The sequence below is a fragment of the Betta splendens genome, chromosome 9 (assembly GCF_900634795.4).
Source record: "Betta splendens chromosome 9, fBetSpl5.4, whole genome shotgun sequence".
Lineage (NCBI taxonomy): Eukaryota > Metazoa > Chordata > Actinopteri > Anabantiformes > Osphronemidae > Betta > Betta splendens.
In genome coordinates this window covers 11,879,264-11,895,988 of record NC_040889.2, presented here as the reverse complement: position 1 = coordinate 11,895,988, position 16,725 = coordinate 11,879,264, and the positions used below count along the sequence as shown (strand labels likewise).

Sequence of the window (16,725 nt, the reverse complement as noted above, 5' to 3'; positions counted from 1 at the left end):
CCAAAGACAACCAGCTTTAAGAAAGAGTACAATTATCGTTTTAATGTTTCCAAAACACAAATCGGCCTTGCACAGTAGAAAAGAAAGGAATCATTTCCAAAAATAATCCAAAATCAAAGTTATCACATGGTGAAAACACATACACACATTAATCAACTACAAGGTACAGTCACACTAACAGAGCATCGGGGTGGGTTCTCTTTACTGGTGTTACTCCCTCATTTCTCCGTCTTCTTCCTCTTCTTCTACGCCTCTGATGTACAAAACGTTATTGCATCTGCAAACACAAGACAAAGCTTTTAGTTCACAGCACGGTGAGAAGCGGCTACAGGGAAAAAATTTTTTGGCCAGATGTGCCATTCTCATAGTGCTCCTTTGTTTCCACAACTGATGCCGTACAAAAAAGACACCAATTATTAACAAAAGGATAGTAAAGACAGTTAGGAATTTCAAGACTCGAGGCTGTACCAACAACCTTTTCTGTTTTGTTTGGCCAAAAACTATTCAGATCACAATCAGATCGTGCATATGAGCAGCCAAAGTTCACTGCACTGCAGCACATCTAGACTTGTTGAATGTTTTTCTGGCAGCTCATCTTAAAAACCTCCCTCACATTCTACTCGTTGGATAGAGGCAAAGATAACACTGATTAAATAATGAAGCCTAGTTACTGGAAAAGGATGAAAAGATATTTCAGAATAACCCACCTAATGAGCACCTCCCCAAGATGACCTGCCAACGCTCCATCCACATACTCTTCTGTGTTTGCCAGCTGTTCGGAAATAAAGTGTACACAGATTAGATTACCACCCACAAAGCTGCAAGCAACTGACAATTTAGAGACATCCACTAAGAGATAATATTCAGTTCTTTTCTGCAGTGGTGTCAAAACCTTTTCAACAGTATTTGCATTTAACAATGCAATATTAAAAGAATGAACACGGTGCTGGTACTTACCCAGACAACTAATTGAATTTCATACAATTAATTACATTTAGGTTGCAGTTCAGTTTACAATAAAATACAATTTTATGCTTCAGTTTCAGTCAAAATAAGAGGAACCTGAGAATCCCATGGTTCATGTTCAGGTTCAGTGTTGAAGCAGCAGAGAGATATCACAGTAGGACAAAAAGGTTCTCACCTGCATGTTCATGTAGCCGTCGACAGACACCAGGTAGCCCTTGTACTCCATACCCCACTTCAGTTTCACCATCACCGGTTTGCCCGTCAGGCCGTTGAGAAAAGGTTTGGGGTTCAGGGGTAAACTCTGCAGACACAAGTTGAGGCAGGTCAGTAGCTGCACTAGCATTTAGCTAAAAGCATAACTACAGAATATATGTTATAACTTAAGTGAATATCTTTTAATCATATCTGATATGAATATATTCTATATGAACATTTTCAAATCATTGTAAGCACATTTTGTTCTTAACCAAATTTCCCCACCGTGGGATAAATAAAGTTCGTTCCATTTTATCGGTAATCCACATAATACTGAGAGTGGACTGTGTGTATAAACTGTTGACTGGGACGGACTCCAGCATATCTACGACCCTGACGAGGATGAACCAGAGTGAGATCTTCAAAATAACTATTTTCTGGAGTTTAAATGTTACATGGAACGTGGGAACAGACTTGTATCTACAGATTCCGATAGCTGGTTATGACCAGTGGTTTTACACGAGCGGCACTAAGAAACTAACAGTGCATCGCCCCAACCCAGTCTGCGTAATTATTTATTACCAACATGTCACGTATATTACACTAGAAGACTTCATTCATTCAGTCGAAGTTATGAATGGCAAGCTAGCACAGCTAACGCTAACTAGCTTAAAAGCTACAGGCACTGCGCGGCGACAACAAACCCATCCGTCAAACCACATAAGCGCGCTAACGGCAAACTTTTACTCACTCATACTCACCATTTTGGTTTAACTAAATGTGTATTTGAAGCTGCAAAGTAGATGTTTGCTAGCTTTTCGTCACAGTAACGTCCGTAGCTCACAATCCCACAACGCACGCTTTACCGCCGAACAGGAAGCAGTCGGTCCAAGGCTCCTCCTGGTATCGCCCAACGCCCCCTGGCGGTCGGAGGCTCATACTGCACCATCTTCTCCGATCAAAACAAGTTGTTTAATGTGATGATGTGAACTACCATGTGGACAATCTGGGCACATCTTAGTGCAGATAAAGTAAATCTGGAAAAACACATGTATTAATAACGATCTTTGCCTCAATACAACCTGTGATCTCTAAAACACAAAAGGCACCTGAGGCCCCAGTAACGACTTTCAAATGTCTGTGAATGTAATGAGTTAGCGGATCTCTTTGAAACTGCTCAGATGGTTTCATTTAAGTTAATTGTCTGAGGCCCATAGAGGAGAAATTATCCAATATTTCACAAAAAGCGAATACCACAAAGAAAGCGAAGAAAGATAAGTTGACAAATTAGTGTAAATGTCTGCATTCCTACTCCATCTGCTCCATCTAAGGCCACTTAGATCCCAGACTTATCCTGTGATCCTCACAGAGGCCCCTGTCCTGTTACTGGGAACCACTGAACTAAATTAACTGGACACACAATAGTTTTTGCTATTTTCAACACCCCTTCTATCTTTGAAAGCAATCATATGTGGCCAAAGCAATTTCCCTTTGGAAAAGTTTTTTTAAATCCTTAATCCAACTACAACATCAGTAGTCCTGACTAAGTATAAAGACTAAGTATTACAGTCTCAGTTTTAATTAAAATTGCAGTAAAATTCGTTATCACTTCCAGTATATTGTCCCCAAAGAGGCCAAGTGCCTTTGTCTGGCGTTAGAATTAAATATAAATGTGAAGCATCCGTGACAGCTGACCTGCTTAAGAAAAGCCAGATGACTGTCATATCTGGGGCGTGTGAGCGCTCAGTCTGGGCAGATGTTTCTCTCCAGGCACAAACAGTCTGAACACCTCACTCGTGTTTCTGCACCCAAGCGTTTGACTGTTATTGAACAAGCAACAAGTTCAAACGTGATGCTCTGAATAAAAGTCACATCAGTCGGACGCAGGATTTAACCCAGGTTCTGTCAGAAGGCGTCTCTGAAACGGTTCTCGTCTTCAGGAGGCCTGGGCTCGTTACGTTGAGTTATCGTCTGCGTAATTAACCAATCCATCAGTCACTGTGTCAGTCACGGCAGGTTCACACTGTCTTGTGTGTAAAGTGACATCAGAAGCTACAAACAAAAACCTTTGATGAGGTAGAGAGCTGCACAGATGAGACAGTGCTTGCTGCACACAGGCGCACTGGGCCCATTAGGCCACTGGGCCTGGGACCAAGTCATGGCACCAGTGGGTTTAAGATCAGTTCAGTTCCTCACATAGAACAGGGGCAGAACAGAACCAGGGCAGAACAAGGCCAACAGGTGAGATGGTTTCATTTGGCTCAGGGCTTATTGGACACGGGTCAGGTGCTCAGAAAGCGGGTCATGGTCCATTTGCACAGCAGACAGTAAAGCCAAAGCCATGCTGTGTTCAGTGAAGCTTGGCCCAATTGGGCGAGAGTGGAGGAACAGTTTCCTTCCTTTGTACCAGAACCTCACATCTGTGATTCAGGCTGGAACACAGGTTCCGGACCACAACCTAAGTTCTGGTTCAGATGGCTTAAAATCAAAACGCTGCACTGCATCTTTTTATGGCCCGGCTCTGACAATGGTCCGGTTCAGCCAAGTAGCCAATCAATGCAAGCGTCACTGCTCGAGTGTCCGCATTTCTGCATCCAAAGCCAATTAGACAGAAATGTGGACAGCAGCGCTCATCAGGCTCCACGTGGTCTGGACTAGCAGAACCGGTCCTTGTCCTGTCATGGACCCACTGGACTGAAATCATCTGAGGCTGCTGAGGCCGCATTATATCAGTAATAACTACGAATGTTCACCAATCAATTGAATGTGCTTGACTTGTTTTATGCACTAATCACCTGTTAAACACATCAGCACCGATTACTATTAATAATGTGTCACAGGAGGAAAGTAATCTTTTAGTACATATTATGTTCAGAATAATATCGCATTACACAGTTCGCGGCGCTACAGGCCACTCGCTCCTTCCCCTGCTGCGAGGAGCGCGCGCTCCGTCCGCGGCGCCTGTGCGTAAAGTGGAATGTACCTTTAAGTCGGACAGAAACGCGCGGCGGAGGCGGGGCCGCTGTCACCGCTCAGCCTCGGCGCGTCTCTGCGACCCTTAGAAATAGATGTGCGGGCGGCAGGCGCGCACCGCAGGGAGATGAACCACGCTGCGTGTCCCGGACCCGTTCACTGCTCCTCCGCCGCGGCTCAGCGGCTCGCCCAGCGGGACACCACACGCCGTCCAGGATCATGCGGGGTCCTCTCCCCAGTGGCTCGTTCTCGCCTTGTTGGATCGCAGCTGAGTGAAAGAGAAAGTCCACATTGGATCTGAACCTGCGCACTCGCTGGGAACTCCATGCGTAAATAACTCCAGCGGATTTCCTGCCTCCTCTTCTTTCATCTCGGATTATTCCTCAACCAGGAGCTATGTTGGTTCTCTTTGTGATCAGTCTGGCCTTGTTGTCTGTCGCAGGTTAGTCGGTCTTTGTTTTTACCCAACATCCTTGTTGTGCGCATGGTGCTGCTCTGGGTCAAGTGCAACCATTCAGAACTCCCTTGGATTTTTAGCCAATTTAATTCCTGACTGCGTGAGCTTCTACTTTGCGCTTCTGGCGCGTGAACCCGCGCAGATGAACATTTTAGGATTACTTTATTGAAACCAACTGCGTGATCATCCTCCAGCTCCTGTATTTACCCATAAAGGCACAGCAATAGCCTGATTCTCGTTGTTGGTCGATTTTAATAATTTTCATGGGAGTTTGGTTTTATAACAACTGTGACTAATATTTTATTTACTTTTGTCTTATGAATTAAGGCTCCTTAATATTATTTAAAAACACATTGTTTTGTTAATTAACTGTTAATAAATGACTCCCAATGAATCGGCTCAGTGGGGGATGGATAGAAATTATTGTTACTGTTACTGTTATGTAAGTCCAAACTAACGCAAAGCAGGTTTAACAAAAGGTCCCTCAGTAAAAACGTTATGTCTCAGTGTGCTATGAAAGACATGCGAGTCCTTGATGTTAAAAACAAAGAGAGGTCCAAGTTTAAGGCGATAAATCCACGGTGGAAGATGACACCGCGTCCCCTCAGGGGGCTGCAGAGCGTCTGGAAGCTGCTCATCTTCGCAGAGCTGCCAGACTTTATCCGTGTCACAGTCCACGCTGGCTGCAGTCTGCGGCCGCCAGGTGCACAATGCCTCCATTCTACCGTTTGCATAACATTTCTGATGGGGGTAAATCACTTGACTTGTGTACACACACCGAGTTCGCCTGCAGCCGCTCCCGCTCAGACTCACTGCGTCTGAACCAACAAGCATCTCCAAACCTGAGCGGTGACCAATAACAGACATTTTTATTGGTTAATATGGTAAAATATTAGACATAGGTTAAAGACTTGTCAGCTCGGAGAGGGGGAGGCGTCCAAAACATTGTTCTGTTGTTTTTGATTTGGTCTTATGATTATCATTCAGTCTGCATTAAAACACGAAGTTCTAAGTCTATCTAATAGAGCGAGGTTATTTGAGTGGACTGAACCTTTATGCTAAAAAGAAATGAGCAGTAAAATATCCAGCACTAGCAGGCTGAGGGAGGGCGGCCATCTGCCTCGCCGGCTGAACGCCATCAGGGCTCACGATAACAGACAGCTTCCTGTAGAAGGCGCCGTGAGGAGGAGACACTCGTCCGAGCTTTGAACGCCTCTCGTTCTTTCTCCCTTCATCCAGGTGTGTCGTTGGAGGTGTTTCGTGCCGGCGTGGCCCCCCGCTGCGACAGCCGGGCCTGCAACCCCCGCATGGGGAACCTGGCCCTGGGCCGCCGGGTCCTGACGCAGACCGTCTGCGGCAACAACGGCACCGAGCTCTACTGCTCCTACTCGGACCCCGACGCCAACCGGGCCTGCGGCGCCGCCAAATGCGCCAAGTGCAACGCGGCGCTGCCTCACCTGTCCCACCTGGCCGGCGCCATGTCCGACTCCTCCTTCCGCCACCCCAACACCTGGTGGCAGTCGGCCGAGGGCGCGGGGGCCGAGACGGTGCAGCTGGACCTGGAGACCGAGTTCTACTTCACGCACCTCATCCTGGTGTTCCGCTCGCCGAGGCCCGCCGCCATGACGCTGGAGCGCTCGCAGGACTACGGGCGCACGTGGCGGATGCTGCAGTACTACGCCAGCAACTGCAGCCGGGTGGCGGCGGGCCGCGACGGGGCCGCGTGCACGGCCAAATACTCGGGGGCGCTTCCCTGCCAGCGCGGAGAGGTGAGGACGAGGCCTCCAGATGTGGGAGGGACGCACCTCTGGGATAGAGAACAGGAGTTAGCGTGTGCTTCTCAAAGCAGATGCGTTTATTTACCATCCGCCGCTGTCTCGGGTTGCAGTCGATACACATCTGGGACTTGCAGAGTTTGTTATTGGAGCGCAGCGTCCTGTGACCACAGGTGTCACCGAGTCAAGCAGGTGTGAAATCGACTACAGAATAAGAGCCAGTAGCGGCTTTTACCTTCCGGCCTTTTCTTTCTGGATGAGGCGTCTTGAGAGTGCGCAGCAGTGTGTTGAGTGCGACAGGGAGCGGGTCGGGGGCTGCCGTGCAGATGTGGAGGCGCTGCTCCGTCCGCTGCCGCGTCATAAATCTCCCGCTGCGCTGGGCCTTCACCGCTTTAAAGCACTCTGTGCATGAAGGTGTGAAAGCAGCTGTTCTGCGGCCTCCTTCCCCCTTTGACTTATCACCTGATGACCCGGGGGTTAAAAGAGGTCAAGTAGCACTTTAACCGACCTGCTGCTCCGCCAGCTGCTCCTCGGGTCGTCTTTTTTCTCCTGATGGTTCAGAATAGCGCCGCTACACATTCCTGCCTGGAGCTCGACTCGCTGGATCCCTTCCAGAGCTCTCAGCTGCACTTTGGGCTTTTTGTCATGGTGATTGAATATATACACAATAATGAAACCTTGATCATCACGTACTGCAAAGATGAGACGTGAAGGCGTGTCAGACATTCATCATTGCTTCTACTTTCATGCAGTTATAATGTTAAGTTGAAGCTGTCAACAGTTACCAACGTTGGTGCGTGTAGGTGACGTATAGCGGAGCACCACCTGACTGCTGACGTGCCTGCAGGCTCATGTGCAGACATGTGTGCATCAAAGCGTGCTGGGCAGCATGTGAGCGTCTGGGCTCGGTGGGGCGGCGGATGAAGGCCGGCTGATTACACGCAGCACATATTCTCACTTTTCTGCTTCTGTTCGTTCGAACGTGAAAGCGTGTCGTCCGTTGTGCTGAAAGCCTGTGGCGTTCACCAGCGGCGGTGGGTGTGTGTACCTGTGTTATTTATGAGGTCAGCTGGGCTGGAAGAATGCGAGCGTTTGTCACGGAGGCTGACCTCCTTAGGGAGGAGAGGGAGGCGATCGCCAGCCAACACACACGTTTTCGCTCTGTGTCTCTCTCTCTCTCACACACACACACACACACACTCACACACACACACACACACACACACACACACACACACACACACACACTCTTCCATGCCCTTTCACACAAACATACAGTGGACTTTCCGTCTGTCTGCTGGGAAGGAAGTGCCATGGCTCTGATAGAGCGCTGGTAGCGCTGGCTAGACACCCATCCCCCCTCTGCGCCGTTCTCCCTCCATCAATGCCCATTGTGCATGTTTACCAGATTACAGTCCACAGTGCTTTGATGGAATTAGGCCTGTTAAAGACAGACTTACTTTATTTTCTGCCTGAAACAGGAAGAAAGATTACGAGTGGACACAGCCCACAGCGAGGCTGCTTCCTCTGACCAAGGCACTAAGTTTATCTTTGTTATTAACACGCATGAAGATTCCTATAACAATTTTTAAAGTCATTGAAACGATATTTGAATTAAACAAACGTGGAGGAAACATAGGTAGAAGTTAAAACCGTTAACGCCTTTGGTGCCTTTATGGCTCAGGGTCTTTGATTTCTACAAATTAATGCCCAAACTTCTGTTAGTTCTCATGTTCCAGTGCGTTTAAAAGAACCTACTTCTCCTGTGGCTGATCCGACCTAGTCCACAGTAAACAGCGTCCTGTTGTGACAAGCACAGCTCATGAAATGGTGCATGTGAATAAAAGTCAGGAGAATTAGGGCAAATTAATGACTATATGCATCATAGTCCAAAACCGCTGCATAACATTTTATTACTCATTTAATATATTAACAGATGAATTCTGAGGAGCAGTTCACCTGGAACAAAGTCTTGCGCCATAGACACTCGCTGTTCTCAAATCTGTGCAGCTCACTGACACATAAACAAGGGTGTCATCAACATATTTGTAAACACTAATATATTTTCCCACCATTTAGAGGAAAGTCTGAGCTCAGAGAGACCTGTAGCGTTCCTGTTGTGTAAACAAAGCCGTGACACTGTGTGTGTGTGTGTGTGTGTGTGTGTGTGTGTGTGTGTGTGTGTGTGTGTGTGTGTGTGTGTGTGTGTGTGTGTGTGTGTGTGTGTGTGTGTGTGTGTGTGTGTGTGTGTGTGTTGCTGTGGTGTCACTGGGCTGTTGTTGGGCCTTTGTCCTGCCGTGAGTTATGTGAAGCTGCATCTCCGTCCCCGTCTTTGTCTGGCCCTGCTCTCCGTGCTCTCCTGCGGACCGGCGCCCCTCGTCCTATTTGTCGTGTTCTCTTAATTGCAGACCACAATGCTGTGACCCGGCGACCTCATCCAACAACCGGGAAATTAATAGTGCTCCTCCCATCACACTTTTGGCCTGTCATCTGGCCAATGAGGGAGCTACATGGGGGCTCTTTGTGCATCGCAACTAAAACTCACACACACTGCTCCTCATCAGTGATTTCCTGCCAGAGGCAACAACACGAGGTTTAGCAGAGACACTCAGTGCAAACACACTCTTCTTTCACAACGGGAGCTCGGAGCAAACACCGACTTTTTCACGCTGACAGCTGCAGCGGTGAGGGTTGCCAGCAACAGCGGTTGCCACGGTGATGGCAGCCCATGTAGGATGTCCAAGGGTGAGACGGGGGAGACAGAGGGAGCCGGGTGCGCTCATTGAGGGACGCCCAGCTCCCTCTTGGTCATGTGAGGATGTAGCCACTGACCTTGAGGGGTTAAAGGTCAAAGACAGTAACAAAACTATGTGGTACTGCTGCAAAGTATCAAGAATTCAAATGGACTCAACAAACACACTTCCCTCTTGTTGGTCAACAGGTGATCTACCGAGCCCTCCCCAAGTGGGAGTCCCTGGATCCGTTCGGCATCGACGGCCAGCGGCAGCTGAAAGTCACCAACATCCGAATTCGGTTGCTGCAGCACCAGCCCTGTCCCTGCAGAGACAAGGAGCCCGCGTCCGCGCACGAAGCCCGTCTGACACAACACTTCGCCATCTACGACCTGATCGTGAAGGGAAGCTGCTTCTGTAACGGACACGCTGAGCAGTGCGTGCCTGCGCCGGGATACCAGCCCATCAGGGACCGCACCAACCACGTGGTAAGAGCCGAGCCGGGACTCTGAGGATCAGCTGACAAACACAAAGACTATGAAGCTCATTGTTCATTATTGTGTTTTAAGCTTGTGCTGTTCACTCATTTGTTCAGTGAGTCATTTGGTGCCAACGCCCAACACAACTCGCCACCGAGCAGTTACTGGGTCTGAATTCCTGTGTTTCCTTCGCTGCTACCAGCGTTTTTAAAATGAAGGCGGTGATTTGTTGGACGCACTAAATCTACTACATCTGACTCATTTCATGCCAAGGAATTCCAAGTAGCTCTGCTGAGTGTTTCTGTGAGGATTTCCGTCTTCTGAGCACAGAAAATCCTCTGGAAGCGCGTTTAATCCACGGCAGCGTTGGACTCGCCTCCGCACACCAGTGGAAGAAGAAGAAACGCGCGTCTGTGCAGCCAGCGCCTCAACATCACCTCTGGTTTCACTGAGAACACACACGGCTCGTATAAGCGGCTCTTCCCGCCTATCAACAACTTGTTTTGCGTCTCTGTGTCGACGTTCCGAGCGCTGATTTTTTTTTTGATTTGGCAAAACCCAAACAAACAGCACAAGGCGGAAGATGAGGACAGAGATTAGCGATAACGGGTGGAAAGAAGGGAAGGGAGGGCCGTTTGTGAGTCCCAGGGGTCCCTCTGTGTACACCCAGCCCACAATAGATGGGCTATCCTGCTCGTAGATATGCTGTGTGTGTTTGGTCTCTGTGCCTCACGTGTTTCTTCCGCTCCGTGTGAGTGTATCAGCAGTGAAAGTGCAGTCATTACTGCCCAGACACTGGGAGGAGATGAAGGGACCAGCTTGTTTGTTGCCTCGAGCTCCTGGAGCCCCACACGGGACTTCTGTGGTTCAGGGCGATTACACCGTCTGTTACTTGGTGACAAAGCCAACGCACACATGTAATGGCTACAGGAGCAGTCGGTCCAGCCACGGCGTGCCTGCTTCTGGTTCCTATTTTACTGTTTAAATCAAGTTATAAAGTAATCCATCAGGCACGAGTCCCGACTTCCTGTCCAACGCGGCCACAGCGCGCTGGAGAACCCAACACGTCCCCCTTCAGCTGCAGCAGGAGACCGGGTGGGCAGCCATCTGCCTCCGACCACAAGCAGCACAGGAACAAGCAGAACAGGCAGTTCTGCTTCTGTTCCTCCAAACACTTCCCAGATCTCGGATCAACTCACACCCTCTCTACGGGAAGCGCACTGTATGTGCACGTGTTAATTATCCCAGATCACGGCATGTTAAACATGTGAAATGGGTTGAAATACCAGCTGTCTGGAGCCGAGCCAGACGCGGCTGCTGGTTCTGGCCTTTTCCTTTCTTCTCCTTAACCTTGTCCATTTTTCTGGACCCGGCTACTTTGTCTTCTCTCGTTTCTGCGATATGTGCCTTTACATCTCCGGCCTCTCATTTAAACAATTGCTGGCCCTATTAGCGTGATTCAAACAGTGTGTGTGTGTGTGTGTGTGTGTGTGTGTGTGTGTGTCCACTTGTACAATGCACGACTGATCTGTGGTCAGTTCAAGCAGAGGACATGTTGTTCATGGCTCCATTCATGTAGCATGTGGATGTGTTTAAGTGTTCAGTGTGTTTGTGCATGAACGGGAGCTGGATCTATGGCACGCCGTGGGAAACAAATGCAAAGGAATAGGTGTGTGTGTCCGTGCATGTACGTGTGTGTGTGTGCATCCATAATCGCTGCATAATTGTGTGTCCTACATTACAGTTGCACGGTGTAATGTGCGACCGGCCCCCCTCCTCCTCAATCATTATCCAGCATGCATGGCATTCCAGCTCAAAGGAATGACAAGGAGATTGTTATTGTGCTCTCAGCACTGCATACTTGCAGACACACTCACACTCACACACACACACACACAAGCAGAGGCCCAATGAAGCCACTGGTTCCAGCCTGTGAGTGTGTGGATATCAGGAAAGAAGACAGCCATCACCTCACGTGGGAAACCTCTCTCCGACCACACTGACCTCTTTGTTCCTCCCATCTTTCCACCTCCACGTCTGTCACTTTGCCTGATGCTTATGAGCGCTCTCTCTCTCTCTGTCTGTCTGTCTCTCAGGTCCATGGGAAGTGTGTTTGCAGACACAACACTGCAGGTGATCATTGCGAGCGCTGTGCTCCGCTCTACCACGACCGGCCGTGGCAGCCTGCGGACGGACTGACGGGGGCGCCGCACGAGTGTCGCAGTGAGTCCAGCCAACTGTTTATTGCCGAGCGCTCGATCGAACCAGCCCAGGTCGTCAGACCGTGTCAGAGCCGCTCTTGTCCTCCCTCTCCCACCAGAGTGCAAGTGCAACGGCCACGCCCACAGCTGCCGGTTCGACTGGGCGGCGTGGCGCGAGTCCGGCCAGCGGAGCGGAGGCGTGTGCGACTGCCTGCACAACACCGACGGACGCCAGTGCCAGAAGTGCAAAGCGGGCTTCTACAGGGACCCCCAGCGAGCACATACAGCCCCCGACTCCTGCAAACGTAAGGCCCACGAACCAACAACGCCCTGGATCACACGCGTCAGACACACAACGCGCAGGCAGAGTAGGAGGCTGCTCAACTGTTTCTTCTTGGCAGACTGGCACACTGAAACCTACAACCACGACATGTAGAACACACTGTAAAATGTCATCACGCCTGATTAATCAGACCTTTGTTGACAAAACGCTAGAACATCGACCTCATCGCAGCCAGCCTGGCACGGCGCTCGCTCAAGGAATGCTGGGACCACAAGCTGGGACGTGCTCGGCGGCGCTGATCCGGACGGACACCTGGCTCCGTGTGTGGGTGCTCGCTGTGTGTCTCATTTAGACGCTCCATCGCCAGCAAACGTCAGGGTTGACCATCAGGTGGCCGCATGCTTGCGCCCTGACTCAAACCGTGACACACAGTCCCCGCTCGTCCTCTGGGCCGGCTCAGAGCTGGAAATCACGCTTAGCAGCTGTAAACAAGCGTGTGTGTGTGAGAATATGGGCGTGTGCTGCACTGGGGTCATTAGATGAGTCTTTTATAAACACCAGATAACGTTCCATGAACGCAGCAGCTAACGTGCGATCAACGCGGACGCAGGGCGCTGTCTTATGCTAACTTGTCCGTTAGTCGACCCAGTAGCTCTGTAATTAAACGAACCAAGGGCGTGTAGCTACAGGCATTAGCATTTACTACAGCTGACACTGGTCAAACATGCTGTTTTGAGACAATCTCAAATGTCACGACAGAGATTCGTGCTAGTGGTTGATCTTCTGGGGACCATGAACGGGGAAAACATCTTGTGGGTTTAAGCGTGTCGGTACATTTAGCGTTTGGTGCGTTTGGCTCTGGTAAACACTGTTTGATGAATTTCTTAACCCTTATTAGTAACAACACCATGAAATATGCTGGTGGATTAGTGGCATCTTTTAAGAAGTAGAAAATGGCAGACACTGATTCGGGCCGTCATGCGCTGCAGATGTGTTGTAATCAGGGTTTTCGTTGTTGGGGTTGGTTGCCGTTGGGGTAATTACAGTGGCTTGAACGGCTAATGATCCGCGCTGACAGCAGGCTAACAGGAGACAAGAACGAGGCGAGCCCACGTTATGAAATCCCTGCCGCAGCCGCACGCTGACAATTGAGGAATTTCCCTCGGCCGCGAGGAACGCGTTCTTCATACCAGGCCCGGGGACCATAACACTGGCGCTGGTGCACACCAGAAGACGTCAGCGGGGGCGAGCGCGGCAGCGTGTGAGGGGAGCTGTCGGGGCAGGCGTGCCGTCGTGTCCCAGCGCACGCTCATAAAGTTCTCATTGTCAGATCTGCTGCCGCTGACAGCTACATGCACACTGTACACGTCTCTGGGTGGTGACCTCTTCGAACGCCTATAAATCCTCGTCTGGATGTGTAAACACACACCTGCGCCACACACCATCGCACGTGTCGCGTCGTTACGTGGCGCTAGGGCGGCGCCGCGCTAATTATTAACACGCAGGAGCTGCAGCTGGAACCGCTGCTGTCCATGCACACGTCTATAAACTTTATCGCAGTGATGCCTTTATGGCTTTATTGCACCCTTGGGTCACACGATAAGCTTTATCTTATCTGTATTGTCCCGGGTGACTCGTCTGGTGAGCAGTCTGCTTTGCACGACGTCCCCCCGGGGCCAAGACTGCGGTGCAGCTGCAATCGGAGAAGTCAGTGAGAAACGTTTTGCACTCAGACAGCGGTCGCGTTTGTTTATGAAGGTTTCGCACGTTGGGTGGAATTATACGAGCTCCCGCTAATCATTTACGCACAACAGCAGGAGATAACGTTTTACTGAGAAAGCAGAGTCCCTGCATTTAATACGTACGTCTGTCACTAGCTACTTACTGTCACAATATTCCATGTTTTGTTTTGTTTCAAAGCCAAATACATTCAATCTACAGCTATAACCGCCGTCCACCCAGCTCCTGCTGGACCCTTCTTCTCTCTGTCGCTGCTGTGCTTCACATTCAATAAGGGAGGACGGACATTAATGTGGCACAACCCAACAGTCCTACTCTGACCCCAGTACCTCCGCAGTCATTTACTTCAGGCATCATTAAACAGCCGTCCGTTGGCTCGTCCCCCACCCTGTCCTCCCCCCGGCCTGCCCCCGAGACACAGGCAGATTTATGGAGGAATCCGTTCACCTCCCTCCCGCAGCAAAGCTTGGGTCTGGGTGCTCACAAAGACAGCAGACAGTTGGTGGAAACGTGCTGCATACAGTGTGAGTGTGTGTGACTATATTGTTTCTGGCGGTTGTTTAAAGAACACACTATCAGCACACAATTACAGGGGACATGAGGGAGGGAGAAAGCTTTGATAAGGAAAGAGAGAGGCCTTTGTGTTACAATCTGCTGAGGAATACCAAACAATATGGAGCCTGGCTCATAAATTTCAATTTGTGGGTTAGATTGACGACCTGTGTTTTATCATAAATACAAATACCTTAATTGACAATTTTCCACCGTCTTAGTTCTTAATAGTAGAAAAACGTAATCACTTTTGCAACTTTTGACCCTTTCCTACTATTAATTTGTTGCCAGGATAGAAGGGGAGAAAGTATAAAATATTTAGTATTATAATGAATTTATACCCTACTATTTAAATAACCTACCCTTCATCTCTTTGGTCTCTAGCGTGTGACTGTCACCCCTCGGGCTCCATGCCCTTTCACCTGGCCGACGGCTCGCCTTGCGACCCCTTCAATGGAAACTGCATCTGCAAACCTGGAGTGGGCGGAGCCCACTGCGACAGGTGCATGGTGGGATACTGGGGCTTCAACGAATACGGCTGCCGTCCGTGTGACTGCGCAGGAGACTGTGACCCGTTTACTGGAGACTGTATGTTTGGGTGAGTAAATATCTGCACAGCCCTTCACATCGGCATGAATGTGTTGATAAGCTGTGATGCGTCCATGCAGCTCTGACCTGGACCTGTACAACCTGGAGGGCAACTCCAGCGATCCCGTCAGGATCTTCAGAGCGGACGAGCTCTTCTCTGCCCTCCACTATTCAGGTGAGACACACTTTCCTCCGCGGTCCAGTGAACAAGCGTTAATGGTTAAGAAACAAAAGGTCTGATGGATCAAACATGCCAGCGAGTCAATCTGTGTCTATCCCCCACAGAGAAGTGTGAGTGCAAAGAGCAAAGCTTGACCAACAGTAAACTCTTCTGCACCATGAACTATGCTTTCGGTAAGAACTAACTGCTTTACATAATTTTGTCTTTTTTTAACCTGGATTCCAGTTTGATGGGTTCCAATCTTAGACCTGAGCTTTATTATATCCTTTCCCTCTGCCTGACTCCTAGTGTTGAAGGTGAAGGTGCTGTCGGCCCATGATAAGGGCTCTCATGCTGAGGTAGAGGTCAAAGTTCAGAAGGTGCTCAGTCAAAGCACCAAGGTGAAGATACAGCGAGGTCACGCCACCCTCTACCCAGAGTCCTGGACGGCCCGGGGGTGCACCTGCCCCATCCTGAATCCAGGTGAGACACACCGGCCTCATTCAACACAGCTAGCGGTCCAGTGCAGCGTCCTCAGCTTCTTTTACCTCATCCCTCAGGAGTGGAGTACCTAGTGGCAGGACATACGGACCGGAAGCAGGGCCGCTTCCTGGTCAACATGAAGAGCTTTGTCAAGCCCTGGAAGGCCAGCCTGGGCCGCAAAGTGGTCACGCTGCTGAAGAAAGACTGCAACTGGTAGACGGACGGTTCAAACCCACGCGCGCGGCCCGGAGAGACTGATTTCAACAAAACAAAGCCGTGGATTTGTTTTTCGCAGCCTCCGGATGCGGATTATTGAAACGCACAGGATTTGGAGAGAGGACAGGCCGCGGACACGCCTCCGCTTCGTTACCGTCGTCCAATGAGAACACAAAGCTAGCGGTGGAATGCACAAGCTCCGAGCACGGGCGACATAACCTTTTTGGGACTTATCTGTCTTGCCTCTGAGCAAACGCTCATTCTTGCATTCTTGCGTAGGACTCAAGCAAATTTCCTTTGCTGTTGAGGCTCAGGAAACGGAGGATACGAGCGAGAGGCGTTCACTTCAGCGGCTGATGCCCCTCGGACACACTGCTCTTCTTCTCTGCAGCACTTTAGCCTAGGAGGCTGATCAAATACACAACCTAGAGGACTCGCACTCTCACAGACGCAGCCATGTGTGAGAGCGACGCTGAACAAGCCATGCAAGCCACTACAGGTGGTTTGATCCTCGCCAGTCCAGGTGTGCCTGTGTTGAAATCAGAATGAATGGGATTTACCCAAACGTGAATGTATTCCTCTGTTTGTGTGAACGAGCGTGAGACGCTGCACTATGTTGAGCACAGTCCAGATTCAGCCCTGCTCCCAATGCTATCCACTGGTTTCAGTTATTATTCCATTCTTTGAGCTGTACAGTATTATGTGTATATATATCTATATAATGTTAATGTTACGGTAATATTAAAGGAAATCTCAGATTGCAGCCTGAACCTCTGAGGTTTGATCATTTCGATGCACCAAACACTGATCTCACTCTTAGGTTCGTGCACTTTCACTTCCAAGGCCAAGAAACACATCATTTAGAGGCTATTATTAACATATTATTAGTCTCGTTTAGAGACTATGTAGCATTGCCACACGTTCT

At 49.6% G+C, this 16,725-nt stretch overlaps 2 protein-coding genes across 2 annotated transcripts; one reads left to right on the top strand and one right to left on the bottom strand.

Annotated features, from left to right (window-relative positions):
- Positions 1–15: 15 nt before the first annotated feature.
- Positions 16–2,084, bottom strand: snrpf (small nuclear ribonucleoprotein polypeptide F). The gene is made up of 4 exons (XM_029162517.3): positions 1,923–2,084; positions 1,142–1,267; positions 708–772; positions 16–277 (listed from the first exon to the last, which is right to left on the bottom strand). Exons 1-4 carry the CDS (start codon positions 1,923–1,925, stop codon positions 211–213), a joined length of 261 nt encoding a protein of 86 aa, XP_029018350.1. The 5' UTR covers positions 1,926–2,084; the 3' UTR covers positions 16–210.
- A 2,075-nt stretch (positions 2,085–4,159) lies between these two features.
- Positions 4,160–16,563, top strand: ntn4 (netrin 4). Its single transcript, XM_029162515.3, has 10 exons — positions 4,160–4,576; positions 5,831–6,360; positions 9,308–9,586; positions 11,674–11,800; positions 11,898–12,083; positions 14,738–14,951; positions 15,022–15,116; positions 15,227–15,295; positions 15,411–15,584; positions 15,662–16,563. Exons 1-10 carry the CDS (start codon positions 4,531–4,533, stop codon positions 15,799–15,801), a joined length of 1,860 nt encoding a protein of 619 aa, XP_029018348.1. The 5' UTR covers positions 4,160–4,530; the 3' UTR covers positions 15,802–16,563.
- Positions 16,564–16,725: the final 162 nt, after the last annotated feature.